This window comes from Seriola dumerili, unplaced genomic scaffold, assembly GCF_002260705.1.
Source record: "Seriola dumerili isolate Sdu_G_001 unplaced genomic scaffold, Sdu_1.0 BDQW01000302.1, whole genome shotgun sequence".
Classification (NCBI taxonomy): domain Eukaryota; kingdom Metazoa; phylum Chordata; class Actinopteri; order Carangiformes; family Carangidae; genus Seriola; species Seriola dumerili.
Window position 1 is genome coordinate 775,353 of NW_019174557.1, and position 18,947 is coordinate 794,299.

The 18,947-nt window shown below is 38.9% G+C and overlaps 2 protein-coding genes across 3 annotated transcripts; one reads left to right on the forward strand and one right to left on the reverse strand.

Annotated features, from left to right (window-relative positions):
- The first annotated feature begins 171 nt into the window (after positions 1–171).
- On the forward strand, positions 172–6,120 carry LOC111231517 (peripheral myelin protein 22-like). 2 transcript variants are annotated; one of them, XM_022758634.1, is made up of 5 exons: positions 172–181; positions 2,407–2,497; positions 3,025–3,127; positions 3,468–3,608; positions 4,790–6,120. In XM_022758634.1, exons 2-5 carry the CDS (start codon positions 2,423–2,425, stop codon positions 4,945–4,947), a joined length of 477 nt encoding a protein of 158 aa, XP_022614355.1. In that variant the 5' UTR covers positions 172–181; positions 2,407–2,422; the 3' UTR covers positions 4,948–6,120. The 2 variants fall into 2 exon arrangements, with proteins under 2 accessions (XP_022614355.1, XP_022614354.1); XM_022758633.1 differs by lacking the exon at positions 172–181 and adding an exon at positions 1,445–1,547.
- A 144-nt stretch (positions 6,121–6,264) lies between these two features.
- LOC111231516 (factor VIII intron 22 protein-like) lies at positions 6,265–16,980 on the reverse strand. The gene is made up of 17 exons (XM_022758632.1): positions 16,689–16,980; positions 15,971–16,240; positions 13,972–14,093; positions 12,575–12,697; positions 12,341–12,451; positions 11,442–12,240; positions 10,960–11,006; positions 10,733–10,805; positions 9,587–9,746; positions 9,263–9,331; positions 9,024–9,144; positions 8,783–8,875; positions 8,378–8,442; positions 7,844–7,925; positions 7,647–7,693; positions 7,134–7,189; positions 6,265–7,016 (listed from the first exon to the last, which is right to left on the reverse strand). Exons 6-17 carry the CDS (start codon positions 11,498–11,500, stop codon positions 6,935–6,937), a joined length of 954 nt encoding a protein of 317 aa, XP_022614353.1. The 5' UTR covers positions 11,501–12,240; positions 12,341–12,451; positions 12,575–12,697; positions 13,972–14,093; positions 15,971–16,240; positions 16,689–16,980; the 3' UTR covers positions 6,265–6,934.
- Positions 16,981–18,947: the final 1,967 nt, after the last annotated feature.

Consider the following 18,947-nt stretch of genomic DNA (forward strand, 5'->3'; position numbering starts at 1 on the left):
CTGGACGTTTCACTTAAGAAAAAAAAAAATAAAAACTTTATGGGTGGGGCTTTGTAAGGGGAAAGAGAGGGAACGGAGAGGAAAACAGGGTGATGTGTGTGCTGTGAATTCAAAGCTGGTGGGTCTACAGTGTTTAACATTCCCAAATAACTCCCGGGCCGGTGCGTTTAAGCGCTTTCAGGTAACGTTTATTCACGTTTTACATTTTGTAAAGTTATGTCTTATGGACAATTCACTATATAAAAAAAAGCTATTGCGCATGACTTATGTGTTTTATTTTTGTTCTGTAGAGTCTAGGAAAGTGAACTTATGCGTAGTTTAGACTTTCAGCAGCGCTTTGAGGGTTGTACGGAGATATGACTGAGTGTTTAAAGAACGCATGACTCCAAACTGTAGATTCACACAGAGGCGAATAGTCACCAGCGTTTATATTATATCGGTGTATAAGTTGGAGGTGTGTTTATCTGTGATTTTCTGTCGTCGTATTCTCGCGCTCTTTTCAAAAGTTGTTGACCTAGATACAGGGCCTGTGTGTGACGGAGCGGCCACCCTAACACCGTCTAAACAAAACGCGCCTTTCTATGTCGACGGAAGCAGTCTAAAGCCGTGAAAATCGAGTCGTTAAGCAAAGGGAGAAGAATTTGTGGGCGCTGCTAATGGGTGACAATTCATTGGAGCTGCCTAATTATAGAAAATCAGTTTTAAAGAGTAAAGGTTTTAAGGGTGAAAGCATGAATATCTGAGCAGGAACTTGTGTTGTGTTTGTCATCAGATGTGTGTTATTCAGAAACGTGTCCGCGAGTGTTTCTGGGGCGAGTGTGGACTTGAATGCAACTGCTTTCCTTTCTCAGTCTTTTTTCTTTCTTTTTGAGACAATGTTTATTCTGGGACAGATTGTGTGTGTGTGTGTGTGTGTGTGTGTGTTGTGTTGAGAGAGAGAGAGAGAGAGAGAATTGATGCTCCTCGTGTACAAGCCTTTGTTACATAAGCTCGTGCATGGAAAATAAATATTGTCTTTTATTTTTCATCTCTGTGGCGTTTGTTGGATCTACACACACACACACACACGCTGGTGTAATGTCTGTATAAAAAACATTGGCACCAGATGCAAAATCCTGGTAAACGTGTCGCCTCCACTGTGAAGTGTTTGCCTTATAAAATAAATTATGACAGGGTATTTTCACTGCTTCATCTCACTGTTAGACTGAGAGCAACAGGGCCACAGGAATTTCATTTCGTTTAAAATTGGACGGAGAGAGATATGTGTGCTTTTGTGGCTCACTGCAAGAAAGGTAACTCTGGGGGTCTGACTAAAGGGCGGGAGGGGTGGGGGGGGGGGGGGGGGGGGGCGGCGTTTGGTTCGTCTGGACGTTTCACTGAAGAAAAAAAAAAAATAAAAACTTTATGGGTGGGGCTTTGTAAGGGGAAAGAGAGGGAACGGAGAGGGAAAACAGGGTGATGTGTGTGCTGTGAATTCAAAGCTGGGTGGGTCTACAGTGTTTAACATTCCCAAATAACTCCCGGGCCGTGCGTTTAAGCGCTTTCAGGTAACGTTTATTCACGTTGTTTACATTTTGTAAAGTTATGTCTTATGGACAATTCACTATATAAAAAAAAGCTATTGCGCATGACTTATGTGTTTTATTTTTGTTCTGTAGAGTCTAGGAAAGTGAACTTATGCGTAGTTTAGACTTTCAGCAGCGCTTTGAAGGGTTGTACGGATATGACTGAGTGTTTAAAGAACGCATGACTCCAAACTGTAGATTCACACAGAGGCGAATAGTCACCAGCGTTTATATTATATCGGTGTATAAGTTGGAGGTGTGTTTACTGTGATTTTCTGTCGTCGTATTCTCGCGCTCTTTTCAAAGTTGTTGACCATAGTACAGGGCCTGTGTGTGACGGAGCGGCACCCTAACACCGTCTAAACAAACGCGCCTTTCTATGTCGACGGAAGCAGTCTAAAGCCGTGAAAATCGAGTCGTTAAGCAAAGGGAGAAGAATTTGTGGGCGCTGCTAATGGGTGACAATTCATTGGAGCTGCCTAATTATAGAAAATCAGTTTTAAAGAGTAAAGGTTTTAAGGGTGAAAGCATGAATATCTGAGCAGGAACTTGTGTTGTGTTTGTCATCAGATGTGTGTTATTCAGAAACGTGTCCGCGAGTGTTTCTGGGGCGAGTGTGGACTTGAATGCAACTGCTTTCCTTTCTCAGTCTTTTTTCTTTCTTTTTGAGACAATGTTTATCTGGGACAGATGTGTGTGTGTGTGTGTGTGTGTGTGTGTGTGTGAGAGAGAGAGAGAGAGAGAGAATTGATGCTTCCTCGTGTACAAGCCTTTGTTACATAAGCTCGTGCATGGAAAATAAATAATAGTGCGCATCCTTCCGCCTTTCCCCTGTTATCAGTTTTCAGAAGGCCACAATGTTGATGCTGGCTGGAATCGTTGTTCTGCACATTACCACCATCATCCTGCTTCTGGTGGCCACCATTGATAATGTAAGTACATATTAGTTTTCTCTTCTTTTCTCATTTACCAAACGGCCGGGCTGAGAGGAAGCGCAGCCGGTTTCCAATGAGTTTATAAACGCCAATTATAGGTTCCCACACTCTTGTTTTCAGAGTAAATGCAAACACATCAAGCAATATATATTTATGTATGGAAGCTCGGCCCAGCACGTGTTATTACATCACTTGGAAATACCAAGGAGTCAAATGTCAGAATATAATTTAGGGGGTGGGTATTTTGCCACCCACAGTGCTGAAAATGTACATATCTCTACACCCACATGTTCACCAACCCTTACAGTATATATAGTTTAAAAACTGTTACATTATGAGGGGACACTAAATCGGTTTGTCAACATGCATACATGTGGGGCATGACAAAAACTTTAAAGGCTTGATGACACACTAAATCTACAAAACCTTATCACTGAATATATTTTTTTAGTAAATGTGACTCAGCTTTTGTATGTGCGTTGATATCCTCAGCATCTGTGTTTATTCTTTCTCTTTGTCTTCAGGCCTGGGTGATCAATGACTCAATGTCAGCTGGATTGTGGGGCAAGTGGGAGTTGAAAACCAGCTCAGTCTGGCATTACACCAACCTGAAAGACTACCCACAGGGTAAACTCTTACTTTTGTCACAATAGAACTCATATGTTTACTTGATCTGACAAGGGAGTCCAGATGTTAATGATGTAGAAACCGTAAGGATTTTGATCAGGGGTGTGACTGAAACTGTAACTGGTATAGTTAAGTGTAGTAACTGGTGCAACTGAAACTGTTGGTATGATTCTACAATTTGTTATTATTGATAATTTTACGAACGTTAATAGTATTAATAGAGCAGTTATAATGTAGATATAAAACTTTAGCATTGCTTCATGGTGAACATTGTATTATATCTGTGTTAATGTTGACCCTTCACTGACTGTCTGTGTGTTTTGTTGTTCCGCTGCTGCAGAATATCTCCAGACGGTGCAGGCCACCTCAGTGCTGGCCTGTATTTTTGCCATCCTGGCCTTGTTTGTGTTTGTGGCTCAGCTGTTCACCCTGCCCAAAGGCCAGAGGTTCACCTTCACTGGCGTTTTACAACTAATTGCCTGTAAGTAACCTGGACTCAAATGTCTGACCTGCAGCCGTAAGAAATATTGATTTATTTCCTTGTTTCTCGGAGCTAAGATTTTTTACGTTTCTATTGAGGACGTGGGCCTTTTTTTTTGTTGTGAATATTACATTTGACATGAAATCTATTAAAGCTCAGCCCCCAGCACATTGTGTTTAAGATGGATGCAGACACACTCTGGAGACAGTTTTAGGAAAGCTCAGTTTTTTGGCGAGAAAAATTGCATTTTAGTCCAGACAGAGGTTTGAAACAGAGAGAAAAGAATCCATTTTCAATTTAACCTTCTCACATCATATTTCAACAATCTGCAGGTTTTCAGTTTAAGAAAAAACTGGTTAAACTGGTCAGGTCAGATCTCAGGCTTCAATGGCACAATTGAAAATCTCTGCAGTAAACCACACAGTAACCGTCAGTGTCTTAGGTGACTATGAATCTTTATTTGTGTTAAAATGTCACACCAAGATGGCATTTTCAGAATATGTTGCTCCTGTAAATGTCATGTATGTTTCAGTAACATTTGCAGGTTGAAAATTTCTTTGAAGATACTGTCTGGAGTTTTTTTTTTAGTAAATGTGCGAATAAGGGCCGCAATTACGCTTCAGAGGCTGGAACGAGGCCTCAAAATGTCATTTTAAAATCACAATTGTTTTGAGCTCTAGTGCTAATTTGTGATCGGTAACATGAGCAGAATATTATGATGATTATCAGTGCTTGACATTGTCATTAACTTACAATATTCACTAGTTATGTCACATTGATGTGTGTTATTAACACATCATCTTGTATTTAAAAAATGTTGAGTGTTAGATATGCTGTGACAGATTTAGGTAAAACTGAAAAATATCGTCATGCGAGACTTTCGTCACATTACAGTTAAATAAAGTGGATTAATTATGGTTTATCAATGGCACTGCTACTGGTACATGATAAATGTACACAGAGCAGAAGTAATGGGATTTCGACATGTATTGTCATGAGTTTATATCATCGGAAAATTAGTAAGGTGAAACTGTCATGTTTCTCATTTCACTGTGATCGTAGTGGAACCGTTTGCTACACAATCCTTGTTCATGAGCTTTATCTCATAATAGGAAAAGTAATTACTTCTTAATTGCCTTGTCTTGGCGCATGTGACAATATTCCCCTCTTCTCTCCTGCAGGCCTGTGTATAATGATAGCAGCCTCGATTTACACGGCTGAGCTTCAAATCAAAGAACAAGGAGGGTACGGACATTCCTATGTCCTGGCCTGGATCTCTTTTGTCTTCACCTTACTCTTAGCAGTTACCTACCTCATCCTGCGGAAGAAGAGTGAGTGAGAGGATAAGAGGAATGTGGGCAGGGCTGGGATCATTTTTCTTTGGATATGGGAAATTAAAGAATGGGATTTGCCTCAAAATTTGTAAAAACCTGAAGACGGTTGATCAACATCTGTAGCTAGGAAAATGGGGAGTCGTATTCAATCACTAACAAGAGCCATTTGTTTTTCTATTTGAATGTTATGAATGGAAATAGATCTCATGCTAACATTACATGAAGGGCTGAACTTTATGTGAACAATTTTTAGTCTTAAAATTTCCATTTGATTAAAGTGAGAAGAGGACAGAGCAATATTTTATAAAGGGGTAGGGCAGTATGAGGTACAAAATGATGATTGCCATTATGAGGATGCAACCCCTAAAAAAACATTTCATATCATTATGACCATGAAAAAATTAAGAAAACAATTATTTCCAATGTCTTTTAAAGGTAATTTCATACAAGTTTGAAGAACTCAGTCCACGGCCAGTAGTTTGACATTTTGATAAATACTCTTACTCGCTTTCTTGGCAAGAATAATGGAGAGGATGAGAGGATCAATACCACACTGAACACTCAGCCAGCACGTTAGCTTAGCTTAGCACAAAGACTGGAAACAGGGGAAAATGAGTAGCTGTGCTCTGTCTAAGGGCAACACTGCCAACTGACACCTTTAAGATCCATTATTTTTTGAGCTTTTAATGAAGACGCCATTTTATTTGCTTGAAGTGTACACATTGTGGTTTTACTGGGTTGCTATGAGCAGAACTATTAATGCAATTTTAGAACTGGTCATGATGGGTAGTTTAGTTGGCTTTGGAGAGAGCCAGGCTAGCTGTTACCCCCTTTTTTCAGTTTCTATGCCAAGCTAAACTAGCGTTCTTCATATTTACCATACAGACATGACAGTGGTATTGATTCTCTCATCTAAGGCTCAACAAAAAAGCGAGTAAGCATATATCCCAAAATGTCACACTACTGCTTTTGGAATCTTAACATAGTTGGTGTGAGAAGGGTAATGCCCTTGTTAAAAGCCCTTTTGAGATGTAGTAGTTGAATATATTTTGTAAGACTAAAGTACTTATCATCCTGTATAATCGTATTGTGAGGCTGACAGCTACTACTGCAGGTTTCCAGAGTCGAGAAAAAAAAAAAAAATACTGTATCTGAGAAGGTACGGCATGTTGTTAAAACTACAACATTCCTGTTGCGGAACTTGAACAATCAGGAAAGACAAGCCTTAATTTACAGTACAAGTAGTTTTAATCATGTATCATTATTTTACAACTGAAGTATAGTGTATCCTTTTTTATTCTATGTACATTGTAACCATTATATTTTTGTAACATTTTGTATGGAGTGTTTTTTTTTTAATCATGTTTGAATTTAAGTCTGTAGTTGGCTGCTATCTTAAGAAAAGTACATGCAATTTGTACAAGTGAACATAAAGTTAACCAGGGATGGAGGACAATGGTGTTTCATTTCACCATATCACAGAGCTATACAATAGAAAGTTTTGTTTGTAATTACATTGGAATAAAAGCCATATCATTTATTAATAAATCAAATAATAACATAAGGCATTCATGTTTCATCTGTTAAACTGCTGTGAATACAACAAGACCCAAAACAGTCACTATTACATAGTAAATATGTATGAATCGTTCCAGTTTTGTAGCCTTCACTCGAGTAAGAGGACACATTGTTGAAAATAATTTAAATTTAGTCTTAAGTTAGCATCCTGATAGAAATCTTCACATCAGGGTGATGAAGGACAACCCACACAACTAGACAATGCTAATAGATTGACTGATTTCTAAATCTGCATGGCTTTGCTTAATAAGGGCAAAGTTTTGTATGTATTACGTGCATTTGTCTGAGTGCAAGTTTCAACACCAGAGTTTTGAAAACACTTCTTCAGGCCTTACAACAGACCCAGTCAGAAACAGGAATGTTCCATTATATAAAGTATCGTTCCCAGAGGAAGTGAGTAAAAACTGGACTGTACTAAATGCCTTGGCCAGACGGCGTGATGCGCTCCTGAACCACCAGGTGGAGAAGGTGATTCTGCTCAGCCGTCAGAAGCGGCCTGAGGGGGAAGAAACCCGCAAACACATGAAAAATATGGAAAATTAAGCCCGAGAAGCAATGAAAATGCTGCGCAAGTCTCATCATATGATGGAAATTAACATTTTCAAATGCTCACCACAGCTCAGTCTGAAGAGACTTGAGGGACTCTGTGTCTTTCTCCTGACACGCCATCTGCGAAACAGATTTGCTGTTAAAACACTGCACAAATAAAACCATAACCTTGACAAGTTCTCGGAGTCTTGTCAATGTTTATGCTCTCTTTTAACCACTCCAATAACATGGATAGAGCATGCTCATCCAGAACAAGTTGCTTTACAGAATCTTTTTTTTTTATTAAGGGGATTAAGTCATGAATAAACATCAATCAGCGTCTATTAATATCGCCTGCCTCACATTGAGGGAAACAGGGAAAAGTCTCATCACACACACACACACACACACACACACACACACACACACACACACAAATGCAAATGCTACAAATAGAAAAAATTGGCAAATGAAGACAAACTCCAGCACATTTATCACTGTCATGTGAAGGCCATGAAGACCATGATTTTTCCTGTATGAGTCAGGAAGGATCAGGAAATCCTGTGAACTGTACAAGTATGTGGATGACGACACTCACCACTACCGACTGCAGGAGCAGGAAAACATTCTCAGGCAGGAAAGTCACTGAAGGAGAGGACAAGTACCATGTTAACATGACTTCAAACAAATCTCACTCACGGTGTTTATAATACAGTTTTGTAAATTGCCAGTCAAAAGAATATGTTAACTTTTTTTTGTTTGTTCTAAAATCATTAACTATTGAGGTGTATTTACCTTGGCTGTGAGGGTCAAAGGACTCCCATGCATATCTCTCCAGGGTCTGTGCATGTTCTGGTAACAACTTCTGAGGTGGAGGCTGCACAGGAAAACAGCATGGTCATGTATGTCTTACTCTACAAACTATCCAAATTTTCTTTCCAAGACTTATGTTAAGTAATGTCCAGATGTGGGATAAATAATCAAAGCAGTCAAACAATGATAATACTCTTGGCTTCTGTTGTGTTGCTGATGTGGAGGTGTTCATGCTTAAAATGTAATTGCTCTCCTTTCTGCCAGTTCACCTTTTGACCAACTGATGAATGTTTGACACAAAAAAATTGGCAGGCATTCATGTTGCTGTGTATCTGTTGTAAAAGTACTTTGCACAGGGTTCACAGCGTTTCATCACAACTGCCTATAAAACATTGTCAAAAAATAAAGATTTTAATAAGTGAAGTGAATAATTGCTGAATGGTTTTGTTTATACTTTTTAAAATATGGTTTTCCCTCGTTGAGTGTGTATTTTAAGCTTCAGTTACACATACTTACCTCAAGCAGCATCAGCAGCAGTACTCGGGAGATCTCACATGTTGCCACAATGTCCAGAAATGCACCTTGGGAGAATTTTAGGGAAATGAAGACACATAAGATGAATGACGAGGGACATTATTCAATAGTTTTCCAGTCAGTGTAATCCAATAAAATGCAACAATAATATTAAAATAGACAATGACACAGTGATCCCGGAATCTGTGTCTTAAGTTTGTTTAACCATCCTAGTTTTAAGTACCAAAATGTTCTTATGCCAATTTTATTTTTTGTTTATTTTGTTTTTGAGATATTGCATGCAGCTCCTTTTTGTGAAACTGTATCACTGAGGATCCATTTAACATATTGTTCACACATGAGATGATTTTGAACAGGTAGAGTCTGTAGATAAATGCGCAGCCTCACCAACAGGGGTGCTAGTGCCTGGTAGCTGCAGTCCTCTCTCCTGACACATCAGCTGCATCTCTGTGAACACTGACAGAGCACCGTCATAGTCACCTGTAGAAACAAAAGTGATGAGCTTAAACTACAGAAAATCAAGTTATAACAGCTGTATATGCGCATGCAGGTTAAGAAAAAATAACAAAACAAAAAAAACACTGAAATCTCCTTCATAATCAGATGTGAATGGATAGACTGAACTCACGGGTGAGAATTTTACATGTGGCTATTTCTCCCATTGACAGCAGCGCTTCAATTGGTGTCTGCGTCTGCAATTCTACAGCCCTCTGATAATGAACAATAGCTTCTCCTGGTCTGTTCATCTCCTATTGAAGACAGAGGAGGAGCTGAGATTAATATGTCATATGAAATACATACACTTGAAGCAAAAATCAAGGTCATTTATGGGACTTCAGACCCTAAAGCTCTGATCCAGAGTTTTACCTTGAGTGCATTGCCAAGTTCTAGACACAGGCTGGCTGCCATCACAGGCTGGTTCATCTCAATGTACACCTGTAAGCCATTTGTACAGCAGCATTAAAGTACTGTCTCTATAGCAATGTGGTCACAACACAGGAATGTACACCAACATCTATTCTGCACACCCTTAATCTGTTCATATATTCCACAAAAAATTTCCTACAGGATACAAATACTACCAGAATTCACATTTAATGTAGTACTACGTTAATTTTCCAGATATATTCAGAGCACAACTGATACTTTACGCACTGAAAATATCATCAGAAACTAGGAACCATAGTCTACCTTGATTGCAAAGCTGTAGCAGTTGAGTGCAGCCTGTAGGTGCTCATCGAAGCCTGGGGCCTGCAGGGCTCTGTTCTCCTTCTCAGATGAGAGAAAGAGGCGGGCAGCATCGGTTAATGCCAAGGCCTCACCAGGAGCGTTAAAGAGAGTCTGCTCACACCTGCAGTCAAGACAATCAGGATGTGTAACAACAACAGATGCACCAGTGAACATGTTAACATGTCACCACTATGAATGATACAGGCTCCCTCTGGACCAATTAGCAACACCTCTGTCACCCTGTGGTGGTTTATGGTGAGGGACAAGAATTACTAGAGAGGAATAATAACACACTGGACTGGACCTTTATGAGATTATCTAAATGAATGGTTATTAAATATTTAACATGACAATGTAACAGTCTGCTGAGACCAACCCTTGTTTAACCTTGTGTTCAACTTTTTTTATTTTATTTGTTGAGTTCATGATGAGGTTGTTGTGAAACACTCTCAACCCCTTTGACTTTGAGCACACTATATGGCCAAAAGTAAGTGGAAACCTGAACAATAAACCCATATGTGGTGTGCTGAATATCTTAACCCAGAACCAATGGCATTAATGAGTTGCTGTAACCGCCTCCACTTCTGTGGGAAAGTTTTCCACAAGATCTTGGAATCTGGCAGCAGGGATCTGGTCCCATATGAGGTTGGCCATTGATGATGGCTGATATGGTCTTGTTTGATATTGTCTCAAAGATGTTCTATGGGGTTGAGGTCAGGGCCTCGAAAATAGCGTAAAGCTATGTCAGAACCGCAAGGAGTAGTGGGTGAAAAGTCCTAAAACAAGCAGAGAAAGACTCTTAGCTGCTACAAAAAGTGTTTGGAAACTGCAATATCTGCAGAGGGGGAGTGGGATTTACCATATTGACAAGTAGGGTGCCCAAACTTTTGCACATGCCTACTATCTTTTCTTATTTTTATATTTTTTTTCACAAAATAAAGTGTAACAATATATTAACACTGACAAATTTTTAATGCCTGTTTACTGTTAACTTATTTTTATCTAAAATAAAAGTCAACATAATATGTCATTTGCCCTGGGGTGGCCAAGCTTTTACATACAGTACATGAGTATAGCGTTTGCATGAAATGGACCGAGTCCTCTCACCGAGCCATGGCCAGGTTACAGAAGGCAGCATACTGCAAACAGTCCTGCTGCTTTAGCTCCTTGGCTAACTGACCTGAAAGAACACAATGAAAAGCACATGAGAACAAACTGCCAAGACACAGCTTAATGACACACTTTCCCCATTACCACGGTGGAGCAATAAGAGAAAGCCTGAACAAGCACTTTAATTTTGACGCTTAGCAGCAGGTTATGAGACTGGCACTTACCAAACTGCTCACTTGCCTCCGCAACATTGGGCTTCCGCAGAAAACGTCTGCGACAAAGAAATGCAACACTGTCAGCCCTCTAAAGGTTTTACAATTAACCAGATACCATCTTAACATAAATCAAGTTTAGTCAAATCGAGCTGAAGAGAATGAGGCACCGTTGGGCTATATGCTTAGCTAACTAGCACTGACCATGTTTAGCTACATTACCATTAACTGTCAAATAGCGTCGTAACATCTTCTCTACTGCGTCTCATGAGCCCCGACTAAACAATTAAAAACTATGAACATGATATCTGCGTTAACAATTACATTAAATGCGTTAAATATACAACGCTGACTTCAAAGATAGGCTAACAGTTAGCTTAGCTTATTAGCGCTGGCTGTATAACTCATCTGTAACATCAATGACGAGTAATGTTAGGCTAATCCCTGATATTGTCGCCTCTTTCAAAATGAATAACTGTGATTAATAGCCTTACTTTTTTAGTTTATTTGACACAGCACGGTATCTCGCCAGGAAATCGCCTTCTGCAGCCATTGTCAATGTAGCAAAACAAACCAAAACAAACCAGGAAGTCGAACTGACATCAGCGTTGGCATTGGCTCGTGGAATCCAGACCTTGCAATTTCATTGGTCATCGTACGCAGATATGACGCTTATTCGGGAGGGAAGTGCCCACATAAGGAGTCACAGAAAATACAGAAATCACGTTTTCTAGCCAAATCAAACTGAGACAGGTGACAAGGAAATATGAATTTTTTTCATTTACTGGAGTCGTAAACAGCCAGTACAAACTAACAAAGTACATTTACTGTAGTGTGCACGTAAGTACAGTTCATACAGTAAATTAAACCTCCCAACAGTAAATACAGTCGGTAGAAATAGCTCCACTGCAACAAGCCACAACACTATAATGCTGGTTACATGATAATGCAACAATAATCCAACAGTATGGCACACAATAATATAACACGGATAGAGGTTATTTGGCCTGTATAATGGGAACATTTGCTAATAACACCTTTGTATCTTTATTTCAAAATTACATGTAACAAGAGTATTTTTACATTGTGGTTTTTACTTATACTTTCTAAAGAATCTAAATATTTTTTCTACCACTAGCAACTGGTGACAATGAAACAGCAAAGCAAATGGACATGATCTTAGCCACTGATATAAATATCACAGTCTGGATACGTAAATGTATTTATGATTCAAAAGTTCTCATAGACAGACTCAAACACGCCTTCATCTTGGTGTTGTGTGGTTTGCCCCATCTGTGGAGGAAGTAGAACACAGGTGCATGTGTCAAAATGCATGTCATTGTTTCCCACTGATAACAGAAAATGTGACAAAGCGTCTAAAGTTCGCACTGACTGTTTTATCGGGTTTGTTCTTCTTGGCTTTAGCTTTCCCTTGATCTGACTTTCCATTGGCAGCTGAGGGGTCCAGCACATCATAAATGGACCTGGGCCGAGGCTCTAGACTCTGAGAAAATATAAAAATGAACTGATGAATGCAGGGGTGATGGAGGACAAAAATGACATGATGCAATTTCATTCAAGTGAAATGTGCCTGTGTATATACACTGATGAGTAGTATAGTGCTTACAGCATAGAGAGATGGAGCTGTTGTTACATCCACTTTGTCTTCCTTTGTCTCTTTCGCCTTCCTTTCTTCTTTGTTCTGCTTTCGTTTTCCACCTGTTTCGCCACACTGAGTAATCTGCTCTTTCTGAAAACAATTCAATATATCAGACAGAACCCAACTAACTAACCCAACCCTAACAGAACAGCGGATGTATTTACCTCACAGTATTGCTTCCTCTTTAGTTTTATGAGTTATATAGAGTTTATTAAATGTATGGATTTTACTACTTGTACCAAATAATCCGGCTGGATGTCAGTGCAGGCCTGCCTCTAGACCTCAGCCAAATTGAGAGGATGAAGTAACAGTGAGTGTGTGCTACCTTGTAGAGTCCATGGTTACTGAGAGAGACAAAGTAGTCCCTGTCCTGAAGATAGGACTCTATTTAAGAGTCCAGGCCAGTTTTCCAGTCGATCTAGTTGTATTGTACGGTCAACTGTGACAAAGGCAGTGCCATGAGATTCAAAAGGACCAGGGCTGAACTTTCTCCTGAATCAGTGTGTAGATAAATACCATTAAGGAAGGATGCAGTCACAGAACTGCAGTGAGGCTTCAGTTACTCCGTTCCGAAACTTTTTCAATTATCTTACTTACAAAGGTTTGATTTTGAGTTTGTGGTTTGCTAATTTGCTCTTTTTTAGACAAGGCCTGGTGACAGCTGAGTAATAGGAAAACTACCTGATGTGAGAGAGCTATTGGCTGCAATAAATGTGTCTCTAGTTAAGAACACCTTTAAAGAAGACTGGAGGGTGAGCATCAGCTGTCCACACTAGAAAACACTGACAACTTCAACTGAAATATGTGCAGGGCTCAACCTGAAAATTCCTTCAGTTCAGTTTAGCATGGAGTATGTTATCTTAAGTAACCTGAGCTCTGAGGCGATCTGATGCTTGAACCAGGAATGATTTTAGACTTCACTTAATGATTATTTTCTTAATTGAATATTCTACTAATTCTACTAATTCTTTTCTCAGTTGATTAATTTTTTGGTTTATGAAATGTCAGAAAATAGTGAAAAATGCCCATCTTCACACATTTTCCTAAATCTTGGGGTGACATCTTGTCCAACCAGATATTACATTTGCTATCACATAAGACAATGCAGTAAATCCTCAGCAGCTGGGACTATTGTTTGGCACTTTTATTACAAAAATTAGTTAAATGATTTATCAGTTACCAAATAGTTGCTAATTAATTTTGTGTGAATTGACGAATTGATAGATCAACTAATCTTAGCTGTAAGCTTCAGAAACTCATGTCCCTCATAACACCACAGTCTGAGTCTGTGATTAAGAAATATTCTTAGTAATGTAAGACTTGCTGTTTCTTAACTTTCAGGTCATGAGAAGCTCACATCTTACCGGATGTCCTCTGAAGACATACACTGATCCGATCACGCTAAAAACCAGCAGCACACCAGTCAAGAAGGCCAGTACGATGAATTCTGTGTAATCCAACATCACAGGTTCTGTGTAGCCGGAATCTGGAAAACACACACTGTTCAGTGTCTGTGCCAAGAATGCACCATAACTGGACAGCAGAGGTAGACTGAGAAAGCTCTCATCTGTGAAGCAACTAATCCACTGGCTAAAGATATTTAAGATCAATCGACTTTTTGCATGTATTTCAATCAACTGGATATTTTGTCAGCATCAGTATCAGTCTGCTAATTTCTTCTGGCATCTGACAGTGTTTCCCAATATGGGGGTTGGGACACTCCATTGAGTGCCAAGATAAATTTACATGGTCACAAAATGATTAAAGGGATGAGAAAGAAAAACATACGTCTCTGTGACACAAAATTATGTTTATTTGTTCGGATTTTTCTCCGGGGGTTTTTCTTGGGAAATACTGGATGCTTGGGCTCACTACTCATTTCCGTACTAACAAGGAGGACCCACTGGAGACAAACAAATTTCACAGCCTGCCCTCCATGGGCTTGCTGATGCTCACAAAATCACCAATAGCTTGCTCATGAGTAAACATTGTGTAAATAATCAGCCTACAACTTTATCTAACAATTTAATAGACTTCATGCCAAGCAGCACTTTTGTTTTTTTTGTTTGTGTCAATAATTCATGTTTATATACTAATTTGCAACAGCAAATACGCTCTGTACGAAACATAATTGCGACCAGATTACGTTTCTTATCAACGTCATGAGGAAACAAATACAATTTACAGGTTTAGCAAGTCACAAATACGTCGATACTGAATGTAGCCTATCAGTAAAATGTTCAGAGACAACATATATGTTTTCTCACAAAATATCCTATTTTCCATTTGTAGCGACTACAGCATTATTAAACTATGGTATGGTTATGTCTGGGCACTCACAGCACTCGGTTAAGATCAGTGAAAGATCGTGGTTTGATTTAATACAGAAAAAGTTCACAGTGACTTCAGACTGAATGTTTATTTAAATTTAACCACAACCACAATCTTCACAGTCATTTGGTTTGTACGATGTGATACCCACCCCAACCACCTCCTGGTGCCTCTGCTATTACTAAATGAAACACTTCATTCATTCAGAAATACGTTGCCTGTGATCATAATCCAGCCAGCGATTATGTTTCCTACCAAAAAAGTATTTGCTGTTGCAGTTTAGCTGTATAGAAACATGATTTCTAGAAGACAGGGTTGCAAGGGACATACAAAAGAGGAATCCAAAAAAAAATACAATGATAATCTTCTTCTCCTCCTGCTCTCCTCTTTTGACCTTTTACTTTCCAAAACAGACAATTCGACATTCATACCCACTTTATGCTGCAATTTCGCAGCTATGCGGAGGTGAGAATGTAAGCAGGTTTTGAGCTAATCTTTTAGGCTCTTCTTTTTTTTTTAACTCAACTTCTGTTCTGTGTTTGTTGTTACCCTAATTTCACCCCACCTTCAAGTGTTGCCACTGATCACAGCCATAAACACTTTTGCCTTCACACGTGGTCGGACGACTCAATGTACAAAGCGTACTACACCTTAATCTGCCTGTCCCGCCACTTTTATTTAATTATTTGGCAAATCGCACCAAATCAGACTTCCATTTGCTCCAAAGGCTGGGAACCACTTCTCTGTACAGTTATGTAAAGACTCTACTTGTTTAAGCGATATGATTACACAGTCATTAGTGAGGCCATAGCCAATGTATTTTTTACTCGAGATAAAGTCTTTTACTGGAAGATCACACCATGTTATCACCTTTAATTTGAAAATCTGAAACAAAAAAAGAACTGAAGAATTGAATATGTTTTATCTATATCACAATGTCTTTTTAGTTGTAATTCTTTACTGTTACTTCACTGCCCTAAAAATCCTTTTCAGTTTTATCTTCCATTCACACTGTCCTCTTTTGTTACTCACCTCTCACTCGAAGAAACCAGTACGCCTTTAATGTTTGATACTGGCAATAGTATTCTCCTGAAACGTTCAGGGGTCCCACATGCAATGTCAGTGGAATAAAAGTAGTCTTTCCAGCCGTCGCTTCAATGACACAGTTATATATCATGTTGTGGTGAAGATCGTAGCAGGCCATCTTGTCTTTAGTTTGGTTTGCTGGTTTTGTCACGTTACATTTAATTGTGAGCTTTTCATCTGCAAGGGCCACAAAGACTCTGGTTTCCAGGGATAACTCTGTGAGGGGACATAACCTACGGGTCAATATCAGAGCTGGTACGATTAGTCGATTTATCAATTTGTCGATCAGATGAAGTTGGATCTGCAACAATTTTGATAATCAAATGATTAAGCAAAAACACAACTGTGTGGATTTTCTGTATTTCTCTCTGTCATTATACACTCAGTATCTGTTTTAAAACAAGCAATTTAAACACTTTACCTTGGATTTTGGGTCACTGTGTTTTTTTTTTACTTTACTAGACACAAAACTAAACCATAAATAATTGATAATGAAAATGAAAACATAAGTTGCGGTTAATATGAAGCTAAAGAAACAAATACAACTCTGGCTGCAAACAATTCAAAAATTATACTTTGTAAAAGTTAATGAGCACTCGTACAACTTGATACATGTCAGTCAAATATACAATATGTCAATCTGAACCTAGTTTGGATGGCTTACTTGGTGCATCCATTCCCGAGCAAACAGAAGGGAAGAGGAATACGAATATCCAAGTCAGCATGAAGAAAAGTCTTCCAAAAGAGTCCATGTTGTTGTTTGGGGGTTTACTGAGGGGTGTTTATCGTCTTCTTCTACAAGTTTGTTCCGTGTATCAACTCAGTGTTTCTCAATTTCTCCTGGTGCATAAAATGCAGTGTTGGGTTTCCTCTTTTCTAGCTAAAGCCACTTCCTCAAAACGTAAGTTGGCTGTTTTTCTGGACATTCATATGTTGAGGACACTAAAGAGGCCAGAGCACAAATAAAAAAATTACAAATTTACAAATGTTTGAGTCGTGAAATTTAAAATTAAAACCTGAAAACATACACACACATGCACACCAGAAGGGTAAAGCCAGAAGTAGCAAAGAGAAATGTACAAAGACAGTCCCTAACTTGCTTTGTGTATTTGTTTGTGTGTGTGTGTGTGTGTGTGTGTGTGTGTGTGTGTGTGTGTGTGTGTGTGTGTGTGTGTGTGTGTGTGTGTGTGTGTGTGTGTGAGTGTGTGTGTGTGATTGTGTATGTGTGTGTGTGTGTGCGTGTGTGTGTTTGTGTGTGTGTGTGTGTGCGTGTGTGTGTTAAGAGGGAGTATTTCTGGTTGCATTATTTTTGCGACATCAGGCTGGAGATGTGAAGTGAAGTGCAATGTTGGCTTTCCTCCACAGAGAGACAGTGTTGGAGAAATAAAAGTGTGAGCCACAAGCGCACTCCTCGTCATGTGGTTTTTTAAAGGCAGTAGAAGGGAAAGATTCAAACAGGGAGGGAGAAAGTATTGTGCGTTTGTGTGTGTGCATGTGTGTGTGCGTGTGTGTGTGTGTGTTTGTGTGTGTGCGTATGTGTGCATGTGTGTGTGTGTGTGTGTGTGTGTGTGTGTGTGTGTGTGTGCGCAGTTGGAATTCAGCTGAAGGTGACAAATTGCCTGTTGTTAATGTGAAGCAGCTGTGGCTGGTGGTGTGACTTCTTCACCGCAGTAACTCTGCCAGGAGAAGCACACAGATGTTGAAGCGCAGCGGTTATCATTATTTAACCCCATTTGTCTGTCTGTTTTTCGTTCTGCCTTTACGTCTCCTCCCTGCTCTCTGCCTCCTCACTTGACTTTTTCACCATTTTCTTTCTGGCTGTATTGATGGCCAACTCTGACCTCACCTCAGCCACAGCATGAAAACAGACGCAGAGAGCGAGAGCTGGAATAACATCTGGATGCCAGTCAATAAAGAATAATTCATTCCATTTTTTTTCATCCCATCTCCTACACTCCTTATCTCCACTCTTTCCTGGGGAGTAAAGTATCCAAATCCTTACTAAATATAAAAACACAGATAGATGAGCACTCAGATTGAAAGAAGCACAGCACACTTTCAGATCCTCCTAAATGCACCTACAAATTTAATCATTCTAAATACAAGTGAAAAGGGCCTCAGTGATATTTTTAAGATGGAGTAAAATAGAAAACAGGTTGTTTTCTACAAAATAAAAGTCTCCAGTGGTGAACTATAGGGGAAGGCAACTAATCTTTCAACAGTGTAGCCTACTACAATTTTGATTAACTTTGCTCAAGTATTTCAATTGTATCCTACATTATAGTTCTGCTCCACTATTATTCATATGGAAAATATGGTACCTTTTACTCCACTACACTTATGTTACAGCTATAGTCATAATTTATATACAGATGAGAACTGTTATACATTAAACTGGCTGTGAAGCAGTTGTGGAAGAAATACTTTTACTTAAGTGAAAGTAGCAGTAGTGCAAAATGGCCCATTTTATAATTAGTGATACATTCATGTAGTCTACATGGGGCTGATTGTAGCTGCTGGGAACCTTAATCTAGAATAATACATCATCATTTATTTGTTGATTATATTTTTCATTGATAATTTAAACTGCAAAATAACTAAAGCCTTAAAATAAATATAGTAGAGAAATAAATACAACATCTGTCTCTGAAATGTAGAGGAGTATAAAGTAGCATAAAATGAAAATGGAGAGTAAAGTACAAGAATCTCAAAATTGTACTTAAGTGCAACACTTGAGTAAATGTAATTTTTTACTTGTTCTCCACCAATTATATATCACATATATATTATATACTACAAAGTATATAAAGTCATTAGTAGCATCACCATTACCTGCTATCTTTTCCAATATTTCTGTAATTTTACTAATGTAAAATGTCAACCCAGGACTTTTAGTGGTTATTGAGTATTTTTGTAATGTGTT